Source organism: Schistocerca nitens, chromosome 1 (genome assembly GCF_023898315.1).
Source record: "Schistocerca nitens isolate TAMUIC-IGC-003100 chromosome 1, iqSchNite1.1, whole genome shotgun sequence".
In the NCBI taxonomy this organism is placed as follows: Eukaryota; Metazoa; Arthropoda; class Insecta; order Orthoptera; family Acrididae; genus Schistocerca; species Schistocerca nitens.
In genome coordinates, this window is record NC_064614.1 from 1,000,951,068 (window position 1) to 1,000,970,319 (window position 19,252).

The window sequence follows — 19,252 nt, forward strand, 5'->3', positions numbered from 1 at the left end:
GTCAGCATAGGGCAAATATGCCACCTTCTTTGCTTCATCTTGCTCTGCTTCTGGAATTTGAGGTGTAGTGGCTGGTTGGAGTGCCAACTCAATCCGTTTCGGTGTATATCCATTTTTGCAGAACACTGTTTTGAGATGCTCTGTTTCTGTCGGTAGACATTCTTGGTCTGACAAGGCACGTGCTCTGTGGACCAATGTCTTAAGAACACCATTCTTCTGTGCAGGGTGGTGACAGCTGTGTGTGTGGGTTTTCGATACATACTGTAGCCAATTGATCCATCTGCTTTCCTTTTTACTAGTACATCAAGAAACGGCAGCTGGCCATTCTTCTCCTGTTCTACGGTGAACTTGATATTCGAGTGGCACGAGTTAAGGTGTTCCAGAAACTCATTGAGCCTGTCCTTCCCATGAGGCCAGATTACGAAGGTGTCATCCACATTCCTGAAGAAGCATGTGGGCTTATGTCTGGCTGTCTCTAATGACCTCAAATGTCTCCATCAACATGTTGACAACCACAGGAGTCAGTGGCCTACCCATAGCTACACCTTCAGTTTGCTCGCAATATTGGTTCCAGTACAGGAAATACGTAGATGTCAGTGTAAGCCTGAACATGTCCAGCAGAGCACCATCAAATTTTTCGGCAATCACTTCTAGTGAGTCTCTCAGTGGGACCCTCTTGAACAGTGATAGCACATCAAAACTAAACATGATGTCCGAATCTGTGATGCGTAGTTGCTTGAGGCGTTACAGGAAGTCTTCTGAGTTTCGGATGTGGTGAATGCATTTCCCCACATCCAGAAGATCGCAGTTAGCGGGCGCGGACCGCAGAGGGAGCGCCTGGTGAAGGGGGAAGGCCACAGGCATAAATACTGGACAAGGTTCATTCGAGGAGTAGTCTCAGGTCGCACCTGATGAAGGTAACCAGTTCCGCTACCGAAATATCGTGCAGGTACGACGCTGATATCCGGCAGAACACCCGATAGTCCAAGATGTCATTAGATCGCGGCGAAAGCCTGAATAATTACAGTGTGTGTAATAGTTTGCACGCTCTCCTTTCATAGCTGAAACCAACTCTGCAAAAAAAAATCGAAACTACACATTTTCACAGAGTAGCACAAAATTTTCTTCCTCATAGTCATTTTTAACAGTAAACCTGTACATTGTGGTTAAGAAAAATATATAGCCCTGTGTGAATGTCTATAAGATACTGTGCAAAAATTTGAGGTAAATCGGTCAAGAACTTTTCTATATTTTTGCAAATACCGTTTCCTCTTTCTGTATTTAATATGTATCTACGTATTAGACATATCAGAAAGTATATAGCCTGTATCTTTCCGACTGACCATTATGTACGAGGTCTGTTCAAAAAATTACGGAACATTCCTAATTTCGCGCCACTGGTGTACTGGAGCAAAATGCAGTTGGCATCCTGCACACGATTGTGTTTAATCTATAACTGTCAGTAGTTTCATTGTTTTACGTCCGTTTGTTATTGTTCAGTGCTGTACTGAGTGGAACGTTGTGTTACACTGTTTGTGACTTTCGAGATGGCAGATGTAATATTTCTGGCTTAGTCAGCCATCATATTAGGCCCCAAGAAGCTGTTCCCAGAGCAGTGGAAATGCAAGAAGTATATAGATGACGAAATTTGGTGTGAGGTTCCTGGGACAGATGTTAGATTCGGTACCATTCCCGTGAGAAAGATCGTCTGCATAATGCTACTGCTCTGTTATTGGCTGCTGTGTTCGGAACAAGGGCGCCAAAACCTTATTATTAGTTAAACTACTTATTGGAATGACTTCACTTTTTAATATAAATATCTCTCAACAGCTATCAATCAGTCATTTTAGAAATATTAAAAACAATTTAAATCAAAAACAAAAGACTGACGAAACTGCAGACGAAACACTTCGGAAGCGTTCGGGTCACTCCTTTTCTGGTATGGCGCGCGAAGTGTTTCGGGCTGTTCGTCACTCTGGATTAGGCAATCGAGAAGAACGGACATGTTATCTGTCGTAGGATGTGTTTCCAATTTTTATTTACGTTCCTGTTCGTCACTCTGTATTAGGCAGTCCAAATGTACAGTCATGTTGTCTGTGGCAGGATGTGTTTGCCAGTATTCACTATTAAAAGATTCACTCCGGTAGTCATGAGGCACAGACACGTGCCACAAATAGTGTAAAGATACATTTTCGTAAACATTGTGTTTGATGATGTACTTTTCTGTATCAGAAGGTGTTGTATTAAGAGCATGTAGTCTTCTCGTGTGGCTATATTAAAATGCGCGGGTGGCATCCCAAAGAAGTAATACATTATTTCAGAACAGAACCTCGCTAAAAGTCAGTTTCAGCCTCAAGATACAGAACCTACGACATGCGCGCTGTTTTCTGTGCTGGGGACATCAAATTGAAGACAGCAGGTTAGTGAACTAAAACAGAACCTTCGTATTCCACACAGTGCAGTGGAAACAACTAGGCGCCTCACGTGTACTGCATGCACAAAACAAATGTGCTCAGTGACACGTCATCTGCAGTAATGCAGAGGAGGTAAAGGAGGTTGATCGTTATTAACACCAACAGTCAATTCATTCTTCCTTTCTTTCCGTACAGAGTTAAAGAAGTAGCGCGTCTGCATTAAAAATTTTCGTAAAACTAAAGAAAACCTCTACAGAGATATACCAAATCATGCAGGAAACCTACAGTGTAGAGTGCTTAAGCCCTACTCGGAGTTACGAATGGTTCACACTGTTTAAAAATGGCCGGACGGAAGTTAAATATGACACTCGTTCAGGACGCTACTCCACTCTACCGACAACGTTCATGTCAGGAACGTCATTGAAACTGGATCATGTCACGATATCCCGACATTGAATCTTGGAACGGATCGTATTGCCGCCAAGTTCGTCCCATGGCTCAACAGCCAAGACTTTAAGACCTTCGCCTCGCAGTCTATGAAGAGCTTTTGGATCGCGCAAATGAGAACGAGGTGTTCCATAAGTGAATCATATGGCCTCTGCGGTCTTTTCTTTATTTCCATAGTTGAAAATCCCGTTGAAAGCACGAAGATTTGCAACGACAGACGAGATAAAAAAACTTTGCAGGCAGCACTTCGCGCAATGCGGCAAGAGACGTACCAAGACTGCTTCCGGAGGTGGAAACTGCGCTGGGATTGTGGAGAAGACTATTTCGAAGGTGACCATGCACAATAAGTAAAAGGTAAGCATAGATAAATTTAATGACAAAGTTCCGTGGTTTTTTGAACAGACCTCCAATATTAAAAATATATAGCCTACCTCCGTAGCAGTGTTTATAGTACCGTACAAGAATCTGAAGTAAATTTGTCAAGAAATTTTGGAGAATTTTGGTAACGTTTACACTTAATGTACTGTATAATTAAAAATATATAGGTTGTTTGCGTCCCAATGTTCACTAGAACATCACGTAAAAATTTGATGCAAACTGAAACATTTGGAGACTTTTCGAAACGACATTCCCCTTTATATATTATATACACATTTATACATTGTGTATATTAAAAAATACGTTGCCTGTATCAATCTGAAGGTCCATTAGAGTATTATGTAAGAAATTTGAAGTAAATTGTTCAGTTACTTTTCGAGATTTTTGCTAACAAAGTTAAATAATGACTTGTGTTTATGTAGTAACATAGACTTCAAATATTCTACTGGGCTGTCCAAAGTGTAGACGATCCCATCTGTAGGTAAGGGCAGATTTGCTATTTATATCACTATCAATTTCCTTCTTAAAACCTTTCACTATTGAACCATTATTTAAGTAAGTTCTTTTCAATCCTTGTTTCATAAAAATGTAATCACTGCTGTATGTCAGCAAGTTTCTGTGTGTGTGTCTACCAGCTTGACTGTTGAGCTTCTGAGTTGTATTATTATTGTGAGGCTGTACTGTTGTTAGCGTGTGTGATTGTGGTGAGTATTGTGGGTTCCTGGATTTGCGTCGTATTTTGCTTTACTTGTTTAACTTGTTTGATTTTCTTGTCTTATGGATTTCTTACTTAATTTGGTGACAAGAGATTATTTGCATCCATTGCTGTTCGAGATATTACATCTAACTCACTATTGTAATTGTGTTTGTTTATTGGCACTGTAATGTGAAGAGTATGCATATGATAAATGCTCCTCTTTGAGATTGTGGTTTGGTGTAGCATTTTGTCGGTTGCGTGTTTTTCCAGTATATAATAAAAGAGTTTTTATTTTTTTCATTTGTGTTAGAATTATCTAGGAAATTTATTAGCCCTCTCGAAAGTTAACTTCTTGTTTCTGTGTAGTGTGTTTATGTCTGTGTGTAGCTGTTCTGTCACTGTTATCGGTGTTTGTGGTTCATCTGCCAAACATGGAAAGTAATCCATGTATTTCTACCAGTATGGTGGATCACATTTTTCTCTAAATATTCTTTCTTCTCTTTTGTTCATGAAGATATTTCCTAACTTCCCTGAAGTGGGTGACCCCTTTGGCAGTCCTTCCTTTTGAAAGTAGAATTTTTAAAGGTTTCAGGAATTAGTGCAACCATTCGACGTTTTTTCTTCAATTTTTTTTATTCATGACCGGTTTCGAATTGCCTGGAGATTCATCATCAGACGATACAATTTAGTACTGTGGAGGTCGTGCATCAGTATCGTTAAATATCAAGTGAAACAGGCACTTTTCCACCGATGGCTACTCCAACATCGTCATGGGAGTCATTTCCCTCGTAGACCCTGCACTACGCTACACAGTTTTTTTCCTCTGCAACTCACATATCGTGCTTGTGTTTCGAAATGCCTGTCACGCTTTCTGTCTCTTGTTTCAGAATGTGATTCGTGCCTGACAACGTACAAATTCAACACTGGAGAAAGTAAGTACCGTAGAATCCTACTTACTGCGTATTATCAGTTTCTTACATCAATTTTTTTTTTTTTTTTTTTTGAACTGAACATGTTTGTACGCAGGCGTAAGGGCATCTGCATGTTCTGAAATGTCAGTCACATACTGAAAATAAGTGCTTCGCTTAGCTTAAAATAAGAAGCAAACATGTATCAGTAACGTAGTGTAGGTGCTAAATTTAAAGAGCAGCCTCTCATAAATTTAAATTCGACTGTTATAGTTCTTCGCTCATAAAAAATAAAAAAAATACACACACAGTGCTATACTCTCATCTGAAGTTCACGCTAACATTCATGAAGACCACAACACCACGAACGACACGTTATGGTTATAGACATTCGTCCTTATATGTGTTAGATTCAGCTCTCCATCCTAGTCTCTCTGTTCAAACCTATTCTGTATACCTTCAGCGTCTTAGACTCATTTCAGTCCGTCTGGTACATTCAAGCCTTGATCACTCACTATATTTTTTATGACCTCACACATACCTACAGTTAGTATGTTAACTATTCTTTGGTGCTTCATGGTGTGTCGTATCGACCATGACAGTTTACGCTATAATGCACTTTTATCTCCTCTTCGACTGAATAGCTCTTCATTAGATATTTGATCTACACATCAAATTCACTACATTATTACGTAATATTACTATACAAATCGTCTAATCTGTTTATCATCCAGGTTTCATTCCATACAAAGCTACACTACAGAAAAGACCTCCTAACACTTACATTTATTAAAATTTTGTATTTGTGGAGATCCACAGCCTGCAGATACTTAATAGACGTAACCATGGTCCGTAGTATGCTATGGTATGATTTTTATTTAAGCACGATTAAATAAAAATCATTTACACCCTATTGTAGACCATACTTAAATTTATAATTAAATTTATACCCTAATTTAATATATTTGTCTTTTTCAGAAATGATTCTTTTACGGTTGCTGGTCTACACTTAATGTCTTGTTGGGCTGTCGAAAGTCATTTTGTTACACCCATAACAGCATAACAGAACACGTCTATTACTTTGAGCGTCTCCTTTCCTAAACTACACATAATTTCCTCAGCATCAACTGACTTAATTTAGCCACACTCTATTGGCCTTCTTCTACCCATATTTATGTTTAGCTAATAACCTCTTTTTTGCAAACTTCCACCCCGTCTAAGGAACTAAGCCTCACAATACAGGGGAACTAAAATAGAATCATAAGAGTATATCTACTACACAAACGAAGATAGACACTTGAGGTGGATTTCAACTTTCATATAGGACAAAAAAGTTTTTATTTTCAAAATAACCGTACGATCTCGCCGGGGTATATATTGTACTTGCATACACATAAAATATTTGGATACTATTTACAATTATGCTACGATAGCAGTTTTCATTTACCTCTTACTATGTTCAAGGTGAGCATCTGACGTACGATAAACATTCAGACGATAATGAGACTCATCTCTGTTGCGAGTATCTCTAGACTTACTGCAGTCACTGTTGTTGTGGCCCGTCGCATTTCACAAAAGTTGTCGGAAGGGCAGGTGTACAAATGGAATCTTTCACAACCACCCACAAAAAAACCACAAACCGTGAGATCAGGCGACCTTGGAGGCTAATTGTGCAATGTGAAGTCCGTACACACCTACCATCATTTGAACTATCCTCTCGACGAAACCCAGACTACACAGTTGTAGCTGAACTGTACCTGTACAAACAGGGAAAGCTAAATGTCTTTTGTTGCTATGGTATTGCCATCTCGGCTGGATGCATACTGAGCACTGAACAAGCACCATGAAGGGCCCCTACTGGCAACCACATGAATCATCAAATAGGAAACCACAGAAGTGATAAAAACATGCAAAGTAATGTACATCTTACATCTTTATATAGAGCACTCGCTCGAAGGCTTGGTTCAAATGGCTCTGAGCACTATGGGACTCAACATCTTAGGTCATAAGTCCCCTAGAACTTAGAACTACTTAAACCTAACTAACCTAAGGACATCACACACACCCATGCCCGAGGCAGGATTCGAACCTGCGACCGTAGCAGTCCCGCGGTTCCGGACTGCAGCGCCAGAACCGCTAGACCACCGCGACCGGCACTCGCTCGAAGCAATGAGAAAATACTAATCGCAGAGAGCTGTGCTCTTAATGATTGAAATCTACTGGTGCTTTCAGTGTCTTCCACTGAACTGACCGAGCGATGTGGCGCAGTGGTTAGCGCACTGGACTCGCAATCGGAAGGACGACGGTTCAATCCCGTGTCCGGCCATCCTGATTTAGGTTTTCCGCGATTTCCCTAAATCGCTGCAGGCAAAATCCGGGATGGTATCTTTGAAAGGGTACGGCCGACTTCCTCCCCCATCCTTCCCTAATCCAATGAGACCGAGGACCTCGCTGTTTGGTCTCTTCCCCAAACAACCCAATCCCCCAACCCAACCACCACTGCTACGACATCATAGATATGTCCCTGATGAAACTCGAGGATAGTTGAGGGTAAAAGGGTCTGAAGTAGCAGAAAACAGTGCCGGGATGAATGTCCATGGTTTACGTACAGCATGCCTGAACTAAGTTTCAGTGGCAGCATGATATAATTGTCTTCATCTTCTGTGAGTCGGCTTAAAACACTTTTTGCATGATTACATTTACTTGTTTCTATCCAAACTACAGCTTCGCTAAGTTTACTGAGACTACCAGTCTCCTAAATGCTCAGAGGACACGATATAAGATGTCGAAATGTTCCTCCTACATAAACAGCACTGGGCGAGGTACAAGTATGCTTGCCCAGCTGTATTGGTGAGTGTGTGGTAGCGAGGGAGGGCGCTACCTTCAAGTGTCATGCAATGATCCTGACTTATTCGCACCATTAACTATCCTCAAGTTTCATCAGTGAGAAGTGTGTGATGACATATCGGTGAAGACACTGAAAGTACTGGTAGTACAGCACAGCTCTCTGTGATTAACATTTTCTCATTGCAAATGGAGCAGTGGTGGGCCTGTCACAGCGGGTGACATATCTCTACCGGCAACAGACAGCCTAGTAGCGCAAGTTCATCAGATGCAGCAGTGGTGAGTCTGTCGCAGCATGCGGTGTATCTGCACTGGTGCCGGACTGACTAGCGCGGTGAGTTCAGTGAACGGAGCGGTGGGCAGTGTACCGCAGCATGTGATGTATCTGCACCGACAGCAGTCTGACTAGTGGGGCGAGTTCAGCAAACAGAGCAGTGCTGGGTCTGTCGCAGCATGCCGTCATACCAAACCTCTGGTGCTGCCAAACCCAATGAGACAAGTCTTGACAACGTTCGATATACATAAACAAAACAGGCACCATCCATGCATAAGCATAGGCCACTGGACTCCCCCTCCCCCTGCTAGATGGTCACACTTTACGTGTGCTCCTGACATAAGAACTGTCTGTATTGGACTGGAAACGAACACAAGATACACTACTACCATTTTTTATTTTCTTTAATATATGAACTGCATTTGTGCTAGTGCTCGCCGCAGGTCCTGACCGTGTCTTTCTTCAAAAATTTCATTCGTGACGACAGGCTGTGTCCGGCAAATAAGCGAGGGTAAAGCTCAGCATAGCGTAAAGATGCTTTCATCTGTTATCAACAAGATGGCGCAGGGAAGCTCTCAATTGTCTCCGTCTTCTGTGAGTCGGCTTAAATCACTTTTTGCGTAATTACATCCAATTGCGTCTTTTGAAACTCCGACTTCGCTAAGTTTACTGTGACTGCCAGTCTCCAAAATGCACTGAGGATACATTCAGAAAATGTTCTCCTTTGAAATTGATAGCTCCGATCATTGTGCAGAAACTCAGTGCAGCAGGACTTGCCAGTTACTGCTTGTGAAGTCAAACTACTCAGATACTTTACACCATCAAATGACTGTAATAGCTTCTAGAAATTCTCGGGTTGCTCCCTTTGCAGAAGAATGATGCAGTTGATTGTTCTAGCCTCTAATACAGTCCTTCCAACTCCGTTTCACTTCAGTACTGCAGGAATGAGACTGCTGTACTCTCTCTTTAATCGCTTGATGATTTCCGTATGTAGAATCCTCTGAATCTCTTCGTTAACGGCGAGCTTCTTAGCTGATGGCACACAGCAAAATTGTATGCAAGATAAGAGGTTTCGCTTTTAATTTGCAAACACATCTTTTCATCAGTCTGGTCGGGATATATCTTGTTAGTAGCGCAATACCTCGCCAAACTTTTCCTTTTTATGCTCGTCAGGTTCTGTTAACATATTCTGTTTCTCTTGAGTACCTGCGGCAGCATGATCCACAACGTTCCACGTCATCACTTCGTTATCTTTCCGGCTAAACTGCGGAGTCGCAGCTCCCGTGTCCTGTTTTATGCTAAAAAAAGCTGAGGTTCACGCTCGCAGTCCTTCACAATCTTCATCTATAATTACTTCAAAGAAAATCTTCCTTTCTTCTACCTGATTCTTTACGTAGGCACATCCTTCTACAACATCTAATTGGCAACATCTTCCCGTCATGCAGTCAGTATCGAATACGATTTTAAGTTCAAAAACGAAATAACAATAATAGGCTGCTCAAAATCTTCTCACAATTTTTTTTTTTCAGAACTTGATCTCAGAATGGCTTGCTTCAATTCCAGAATGCCCTTACAATTCTTAGTCCACTTAACGGAAAAACTGACATCCATGCGCTTTGAGGTCTTGAAATAATTTTTCTGTTACTGCACTAGCCTCCAGGCTAGAACCCAATTCTTTCACCTTAACATCTGCTTAAATTCGTTCTTGGTATACTGCTCATCTTCACTTAATCAATCTTCCGTAATGTCACGTCCGTTGTGCGTTGTCTATACTGCTATATGTGACGGCACGTCCGTGTGTTCAGTTTCAGAGGGGATCACGCCCGAAATTGAAATCAGTTTTCCTGCGAATTCCGGAGTGGAATCGAGTCATTTTTCTTCTGCGCTGTGGCAAACGTTCGTAGTTCCTCGCGACGAAAGCCCTGTCGCCTTTCGCACTGCTGCCTGCGGTCGTCCTGTCTTCTTGGTTCGCTGAGATCAGTCAGCGATTTGGAGCGAAAGCCCTTCATTACTATGTTCATTTCACGGTGCATCATTGACTCGATTTCGTACATCGTGAAACGTCCCCTTATAACAATTATACGTGACTGTGCTTAAACTGACACACAATATTTTTTAGCGCAACGCAATCTGACTTTCAAAAATCCCTACAAAAGAGTGGCCCTGACTACCATTAACCTATACCTTTCACAAATCACTTACCTCACAAAAATCTTCGTTACTCGAACTACTGCAATACAGCGAGCGCCACTACTGCCAGCTAAATAAAAGATTCAAACTATGGAAGGCACTAACTACTGATAGGCATAGTTAGGAAATGAAAGATTTTAGTAGAGAACAAACAATGTATTTACCTTAATAGTGTTGAAAAATCATAATATACATAGCAGTTCATGACATCCAATTTTAAAAATTTCAAAACTCCGCCATCTCTCTCCCTACATCCACCACTGCTGGTGGCTCACCTTCAACTGCGCAACGCTACGCGCTGTTAACATCCAGCTGCCGCTGCCCAACACTACAATGGCAGACAACAATGCAAACTAGCCACAGACTGCACACAGCACAGCCAGTGATTTTCATACAGAGCGCTACGTAACGTTGCCAATAAGAAAACATAAACAGCCTACTTACAATCGCAATGATTATTCTCATGCCGCCTTCTTTCGGTGTCAAGGGCTTCACTTCGATTGACATACGTTTCGATATTTTTGCATCTTACGAGAGCTAATCTATCACGAAGAGTCACTCTAATCACTGTAAAATAATATTATGAGTTCCGTGTCATTGATACTTCAAGGAGCCGATACATATCCAAAAATTCACGAATGGCACTGTCACTGCGGCTACATTGTGGCGACGTCAATGATTTTGGCTTGACTGCCTACTGTTGTTCGGCAGAGCAAAATACATTCAAAAAGGCAGCCTGAAATTTACTCAAATTATGCTGTCAGCTAGTCTACTCACAAACATGTATCGATGTCTTTCAAATTGATCATATACGGATCTGAATTTTGTTTCTTAGAATGCAGCTTTAATAACGCATGTCTGAATTGACAGATGAAAGCAACGGATGCAACCATTGAGTGTTGTGAACCTGGGAAACTTGCGTGTACGCAAGACTAGTATCAACAATGAAATTTGGCGTTGCATTCAGCGTACCCCAGGGAATCTCCTGTATTTTCTAAGAAGCGTGTTGTTGCATGTGTTCTAATTTAGCGGCCAGGTTAGTGCATTATGCCTGTAATCCAGCTACAATGATAAAGAGTATATGTTTGTTGCAAACTAAGACTCTTTACTATCGAGATCTCCATGCTGTGTTTATTGATTTTATCTTCCACCTGATCGGTCGTGGTTTTATTCTGCATACGATCTACATCTTGCTTGGATTTTAGTGGCTCATCTGAGCTTGTTTTCCTCCATCATAACTTCGTTATGTGATTCTTCCTGTTCTCCAGTGACGTGTTGATGAGTTCCTTTCGCGACTTATCAAATGCTTCTCGAAATTCGTGTGTGTTCTTTTTGAACTGATCCTTCACCAGATAAAATTTCCTTTTGAGTTCCTGTTGAAGACAATCATTTTTCTTTTTAGTCTGCTGTCGGCAGCTTGTTGTTTAAGGGCCTCCGGAAAGGCTCAAAATCATGAAAAAGTTCAATTTTTACTTTTTTGCGTTTTCTGAATCTGCAGACTATTACCTTTTAATAGATATATAATTTATTCAATTCCGAAGACTACAACTATTTTTAAATTTTTTTTTGAAATGTGTTCTACATGGGCGTGACCCACTGTGGCGCTGTTAAACTGCTGTCAAATGGTGTTATTATTAACGTCCGTGTTCATCAGGTACATTTTAGTGATGTGAGATAAAGTATGTGTTGTGGCTAACCTGTGATGGTTCAATATATATCGCTGGTGTGATTGTCGATTGTTTCATGTTTATTTACTCTGTCGTTATCTCGAAAATATTCGTAATTAATTCTGTTTCTTGAGTCTCTGTTTTGTTGAAGTATAATAATGAGTAAAAGTAAAGTTATTAGAAATCCTCTGAAGGCTTTTAAGAAAAGGAGAAATGTTGGAAAGCCAAAGGTATGTGTTATTACTGTAAACAATAAAGACGATGAAAATCCCCAACATAGCTTGTGTCCCAAAGAAGAAGATAGTTGGTGTAAATATAACAAAGGATTGCTAACTGGTGAAGTGTACACTCATAAGCATAGTCTGCCTCATGCAATAATGGAGGTGATAAAACCTATTTTCAGAGACTTAGCAGCACCTGAACTGTTGAAAAAGTGTATTCACGGAAAAACTCAAAACCCCAATGAAAGTGTAAATAGTGTTATATGGTCTAGAATCCCCAAGACTGTATTTGTTGGAATAGAAACACTTCACTTTGGTGTGTATGATGCTGTTGCGACTTTCAACGATGGCAACATTGTAAGGTGCAAGGTATTTAGAAATATGAGAATGAAGATAGGTTCTAACATGGTACGAGTGATGCTTGCTTTAGACAAGGAACGCCTTCGGGCTGCAGACAGGGCTGTAAAGAGTCTAGAAATACAAGCAAGAGTAAACAGGAGGAGGAACAAGAGGAAGCTGGAGGAGGAGTTTGCAGAGGATGAAGATAATCCATCCTATGGACCTGGAATGCACTAAAAAGTTAATCCAATCTTTGTCGCTCGATTCCCAAAACTTTTATTTTCTCATACTAATTACATGTTTTCTAAGGATCTTCCAAACATATTTGTTTCAAACTTTCAGTAAATGTTACACAGTACCTTCTGCATAATTTAACACAGCCTTTTTCCAAAAAACTGTATATTTTTGAATATATAAATAAAAAATTGCAAAAAATGTTGTGAATTTTCATTACAATTGAAAAAAAATCGTCTTTAATAACTGAACTAAAATGTTGTAAAATCCCTGTGTTAAGTTGTAGCCCATATTCCAATAAATAATCTGTAAAAAGTTCAACTTCCTACCTCAAATACTTTGTGAGGAAAGATGTAATTTATAAGCGTTATTTTAACATTGCAAGTATAGGGCGTTCCGGAGCCCCTTAAGATCATTACCTTGCTTCTTAACGTCGGCGGTTCACTGTTGAAGATCGTTATTCATATTGAAAACGACACTTCCTGGCAGATTAAGACTGAGTGCAGGACCGAGACTCGAACTCGGGACCCGACTCCGAGCCTCGGTCCGGTACAAGGTTTTAATCTGCCAGGAAGTATCGTATCAGCGCACACTACGCAGCAGAGTGCAAATTTCATTCTGGATTATTCATATTCTCGATTTACTTAAACAATTAACTTTGTCCAACCGTTAACGGTTCATGGCTAATCTGCATTGCTCTTAAGCCTAATCTCTTTTCGCTGTTGTAAACAGCACATCTGAAACTAAGCTTTCTAATCAGGGTGCTTAAATTGACAGGTTATTTAAACTAATTTATTAGAATACAGTAAAAAAAATCAGGCGACCTTGTAGAAGTGGCTGGTATGGGTGTCTAGGAATTTCGGATGTCGAGGAAAAGCTTTCTGCCCCGACTATTGATGCACAGCTTCAACATTTTTTTTTTTTTTCCTTCTGTGAGTAGCAACCAAACTCAACGTCTTCAGTTATTTGTTGCATATATTCCCATCTCTGTTTTCTCCTTATGGAGTTTTTACTCTCTACTGCTTCCTCAAGAAGCTTTGATGTCTTAATAAATGTCCGGTTATCTCGTTCCTACTACTGATCAATATTTTCCACATGTTCCTTTCCACGCCACTTCTATGGAGAACCTCCTCTTTTCTTACCATATCACTCCACCTAATTTTCATCATTCTTTTATAGGATCCCGTCTCAAACGCTTCGATTTTCTTCCGTAATTTTTTTAATTGTCGTGTCTACCATCTCGGTATCACTATCCTGTGGCGTATCAACCGAGATCATCTCAAAATCACTTTTTGGCGGGGAGATAAAATGTCGCTGAACTCAAACGAAATGACAATTTTTTATGAGCATCTTAGTCTACCGTTAAACGTGTGGTTATTCAGTTAAATCAGACCTTTTTGCCTTTCTACAATTTGCCAACAATCTATTAGGCGCCCCATTACAAATTCATTCATCCCCGAGTAATACGCAGTAACACCCCAGATCTTAGGTATTAGTACAAGTATACACGCACAAGTATTGAATTGCATTGTAGTAGTCAGATTAAATTGAAAACGACAACTTGATACGCGATATACGCCTGAACGCAAAGGCAGACAGGCTAGAGCCAGATCTTTCACGATATTTTCTATGGGGTATGGTTTCGAAGGTAGCTGTCACTAACTACTCATGTCATGTAGCAGATTAAAGTTTTTGTGAATTAATTGAATGTAAATATTAAATAATGTGCATACAACAAGAAAGGAGCCGGAGGCTGTAAAAGGAAAACCAGCGGAAAGAGGTGCGGTCCGTGTAAGAGCGCTTAGGCCCCAAGCTTACCCGCTGGAGGGACATCGGCGCACACCCACATGACGAGAGAGCTAGTAAGCGCAAGCTCCGACCGGCCACTGCAGTTGGCTGAAATCACTGAAAAGTATGCTTCAAAGGAGAGCAAGGGGATGAAGTGCGGTTATGGCGTCAGCGACGCTGCGTGCTTCCTCTGGAGGCTGTCGTTCTGACTCGGGTTCGCAGTGATGACCACATGTCTCGTCTCCACCGATCACTCGTTACACTTACTTTCTTGGCATAACGCTGCATATGTTCGATGTCGTTCTGTGAATGCTTCCTGTGCTGGTTGGAGACTGTGTGGAACCCATTGGGTGCAACATTTTATAAAATTTCAATCTGTCCTTAATGATGGTGTGGATACTTCGGCGCTCAGTCCGACCTTTGCGGCAATGGCTGCTACCGTAACTCCCCAGTCTCGAATAAGGCCATTCACCTGCTGAAGTACGGTGCCGGTAATGCGATGTGGTGTTCCAGACCGTGCATCATCAGCCAACGACATCCAATGAATTTCTGCTCCGTACACTCCTTTCGATGTCAGGGACTGCATTACACCCCTTTGCTCTTCCTTTGAAGCCCCTATTTCACTTCATTCTGCCGCGCGGAGTGCTCACTCGGTTTGAGGTGTCATGTCACGGACTGCGCGGCCCCTCGCGCCGGAGGTTCGAGTCCTCCCTCGGGAATGGATATGTGTGTTGTTCTTAATGTAAGTTAGTTTAAGTAGTGTCTAAGTTTAAGGACCAATGACCTCAACAGTTTGCTCCCTTAGGAATTCACACACATTTTCACTTCATTCAGCGCGACAAAGTGCAGTGGCCCGTCGACGCATGCGCTTGCTCGTTCTATCGTCATGTTGGTTTGCTCATCTGTCTCTTTAGAGACTAGTTTTGGACCTAAGCGCTTATACAGTGACCTTTCCCCGCTGCAGTGGTTTTCTTTTTAGAGCATCTGTTTTGTTTGAAGCCTGGGGGATGTTTCCAGAATGAGATTTTCACTCTGCAGCGGAGTGTGCGCTGATATGAAACTTCCTGGCAGATTAAAACTGCGTTCTACCAACTGAGCTACCCAAGCACGACTCACGCCCCATCCTCAGAGGACGGGGTGTGAGTCGTGCTTTGGTAGCTCAGTTGGTAGAGCACTTGCCCGTGAAAGGCAATGGTCTCGAATTCGAGTCTCGGTCCGGCACACAGTTTTAACCTGCCAGGAAGTTTCATATTAGCGCACACCCCGCTGCAGAGTGAAAATCTCATTCTGGATCTAGCTTGTCTCTTTTCGAATAGCCCTTACATACACTGTCATAGTGGCGAATTTGTTTCCGCATTGTTCACTTTATAATGTTCACTGCTTTTTCGAGCAGTGGTATGAGTAAAATGTTATTTTCTGTGCCCGACTACCAGGTACGGGGTTGGAACTGGTGCCGGTGGCCGAGGTCATCCACGGCTGCGTGCTCGTCTTGTTCGGTGCAGCACTTGTACTCGGCAGCGTTATGGTGAGTTCATGTCGCTAAAAAACGTTTTTCAAATGCGGTACTGCAGAAAGATACTTTGCAGATTTTTCATCGAGCGTACATTATGTTAAGTCTGTCACACTTATTTGCAGTGAGTTGTCAGCTATAGTGTGCGCTTTGCCCGCTTGCAATAGTGACCGAAACGTCGATAGTTTTACATATTGACAATGCGGTCACAAACCCAGAAAACTTTTACTGACTGTGACAATGGCCGCAGAAGCCTACGTTTATATAGAGCACTATTGTTGCAATATATAGAATTTTACAACTATAGTCAACAATGCACGCAGATCGAATGCAGTGTAGTCCGAGAGCAGTTAACGGATTTGCCGTGCCTAATTGGACTGCACATTGCAGTCGAAAATTCGAGCAGGAACTGTACTCTGAGCTGCACGGTTCGGGTTTACGAGTATACAGGGTGTTTCCATAAGAGCGTGCAAAAATTTAAAAGGACATAGAGGGTGCTCCACTGAACAGTTTGACGTAGGGAACTTGGGGCACAGAATCCAGCTTAAGGAGATAACAAGAATAAAATCACATTTTTGTGTACTTCTTTTATTTACATTAGTTACCTGCAGATATCATCACTGACACAACTAACGTCCCATTTGTGCTGTATCTTACAAAATGTGCTGAAACTGACAGTCATCGACCTCAATGCAAGCATGACATCGTCGAACAAGCTTCTGACGCACTCTCATGTATATTTCTTGTGTGTTTCAAATCACATGACAGGCAGTGCCAATTCTGACAACTAATTCCCTCTCCTTAGCAATTGGGGTCTCATACACAAGTGACTTTAGATATTCCCATAGGAAATAACCAAGGGGATTCAGCTCAGGTGACCTCGCAGGCCATGGAATAGGACCTACTTTTCCAATCCAGCGACCAGGAAATGCTGTACGGTACTGCTCCATCGTATTGTACTGTACGTCTCCGAATAACACTGTTTAATAAATGGGTACGTCTTTGATTCATAGCACGTTCTGTCATGGAACAATGTAAATACGATACAACAAAGCCCCCTTATGGACAAGTAAAGCAGGCCGCGGTGGCCGTGCGGTTCTAGGCGCTTCAGTCCGGAACCACGAGACTGCTACGGTCGCAGGTTCGAATCCTGCTTTGGGCATGGACGTATGTGATGTCCTTAGGTTAGTTAGGTTGAAGTAGTTCTAAGTTCTAGGGGACTGATGACCTCAGATGTTGAGTCCCATAGTGCTCAGAGCCATTTGAACCATTTGACAAGTAAAGTAAATAAAACCTGTGTCGTGACTTCCTGGTAATCAAGCTCGTTCTGCTTGTTTCCTTGCAGAAAATAAAGAATGTACACGTAAATAAACAGCACAGTATGTGCAAAATTGGACGCATGTTAGTTGTAAATCTGCTGGAAAGCAGTAATGCTAGCCAAAGCGGCAGACATGTTTACTTCCATACCTCCTTAAGCGGGCTTTACAGGCCCCAGGTTCCCTACTTCAAATTGTTCAGTGGAGCGTTCTCTATGTCCTGTTGCAATTTTGCACGCTCTTACGGAAACCCCCTGTGTGTAGCCCCGGGCGGTGTAGCATAGCTAGTGGAGTGACTAAATTTTTCGAGGCAGTTCGAGTTGTTTGTGGATGAGAAAGAGGTGGGAAGGACGTAGTGGAATGGTCACACACAACATATATATATATATATATATATATATATATATATATATATATATATAGAGAGAGAGAGAGAGAGAGAGAGAGAGAGAGAGAGAGAGAGAGAGAGAGAGTCCGTACAGCTACTGGTGCGCGTGCGGTGACAAATATCGCGTCGCCATGAACCTACTCATACGAGCTACATTTCTTTTCTTTCTAATTCTTGATCGTAGCATTATCGTAGATTTATTATGCTGCTTGTCGCCTTTTTTCGACAGTTACACTGAAAGAAAAGATAATTTTTATAAATCGTATATGACATTTGTAACAGTAGTTTTTCTCAGTGTGTGACAAGACTTGATGTGCTGTCTTCTTTAGAGTAATATTATTTGGCAGAGCCTTGCAGAGGACTTGCGGAGGCCCAGGGCTCCACTGAGCCCACTGAGTATCGCTGCTGTAGACGATCTCGGACGTGGATGAGCACTGCCTGTGTCCACGGCCGTCAGTCTGCGACTGCTGCTAGTCAGTTCCTCGACTGCCTGGACATTATCGTCAACGGCCGATGTTGGTGGCCTTCCTTCCCCATCAGCATCACCCCAGTCTATGTGACCTTCGGAAAATTGTTCGCGCCATTTCATTACAGATGAACGCATTACTAAATTTGTGCAAAAGTATCTCGTGGTGAATCCGACTGCAGTTTAAATGTTTCGCTCGCAAGAATCGTACAGAGTCACGTGCCTTGGACTAAGTTTTCAGTTCCCAAGCAATTACACTCAAATACTGTGTTTCAGTTGTTACCCATACTGCAGCAGAACTAAGTCTGTAAGAAACCAGGAACACATACTTTTGTCTGACAATCCGTCAGTGTGAACCGGTCGCACGGTGGCACTACATTGATTTCGGAAGTCCTTTTGTGCATATGGAACTGCAAGTGGGCAATTCCAAAAGGTCAATTCCAGTTGTACAGGGTGCGGCAAATAAAAGTGGTCCGGGCGAGTGGGTACGATTGGATGTGAATGTATGCACATAACAAAACTCCGTGACGTGGACACCACGTGTATGCGAGCTACGTGATACACGCCGCTTCAGAGCGTTGCGCGGGCTGTGTCAACGAGACTTGAGCAGTGCAAAGGGTACGATGGTACTCACTGTGGAGCAGCGGGTATTCGTTGTGAAAAGTTACGTGATAACAACGTCGTAGAAAGGGTGTGGTCACTTGTTTGCTGAGAAGTTTAACGGTGTCAAAGTGCCAGCAAAGACTGCCATGCAACGCTTAGTTCGAAAGTGGTGCCAGATAGGATCTGTTTGAACAAGTCAAAAATGGTTTCGATACGTGTGTGCATTCCAGAAAATGTGGCTGCAGTTCACCAAAAAATGCTTGAAAGTCCTACCAAATCAGCTCGATACCTGTAGCAAGAGACCGGCACGTTATTTAGATCATGCGAACAAATACTCCACCCGGACCTGCACGTGCATCCCTACCGAGTGTCTGTTGTTCATACATTAAAACTAGCGAATCGTCCTAAGCTCTTGCAGTTTTGTGACTATCTATTCATTGGGTTGACAATGATTGGCTCGGACATGGGTCTGTTCTTTGTGTGTGATAAAGCCTGGTTTCACCCGAGGAGTTATGTCACCTCACTGAATCACAGTTTCTGGGCAGACGAAAATCAGCTTGACTTCCAC

General features: G+C 42.0%; 1 protein-coding gene across 1 annotated transcript in view; it reads left to right on the plus strand.

The window, feature by feature from the left end:
• Positions 1-19,252, plus strand: part of LOC126195403 (uncharacterized) — a 52,019-nt gene that overhangs the window by 19,901 nt on the left and 12,866 nt on the right. Inside the window, exons 4-5 of the mRNA XM_049933999.1 lie at positions 4,824-4,868; positions 15,835-15,926. Of these exons, the coding sequence (XP_049789956.1) occupies positions 4,824-4,868; positions 15,835-15,926 (137 nt within the window). The remainder of the gene's footprint in view (positions 1-4,823; positions 4,869-15,834; positions 15,927-19,252) is intronic.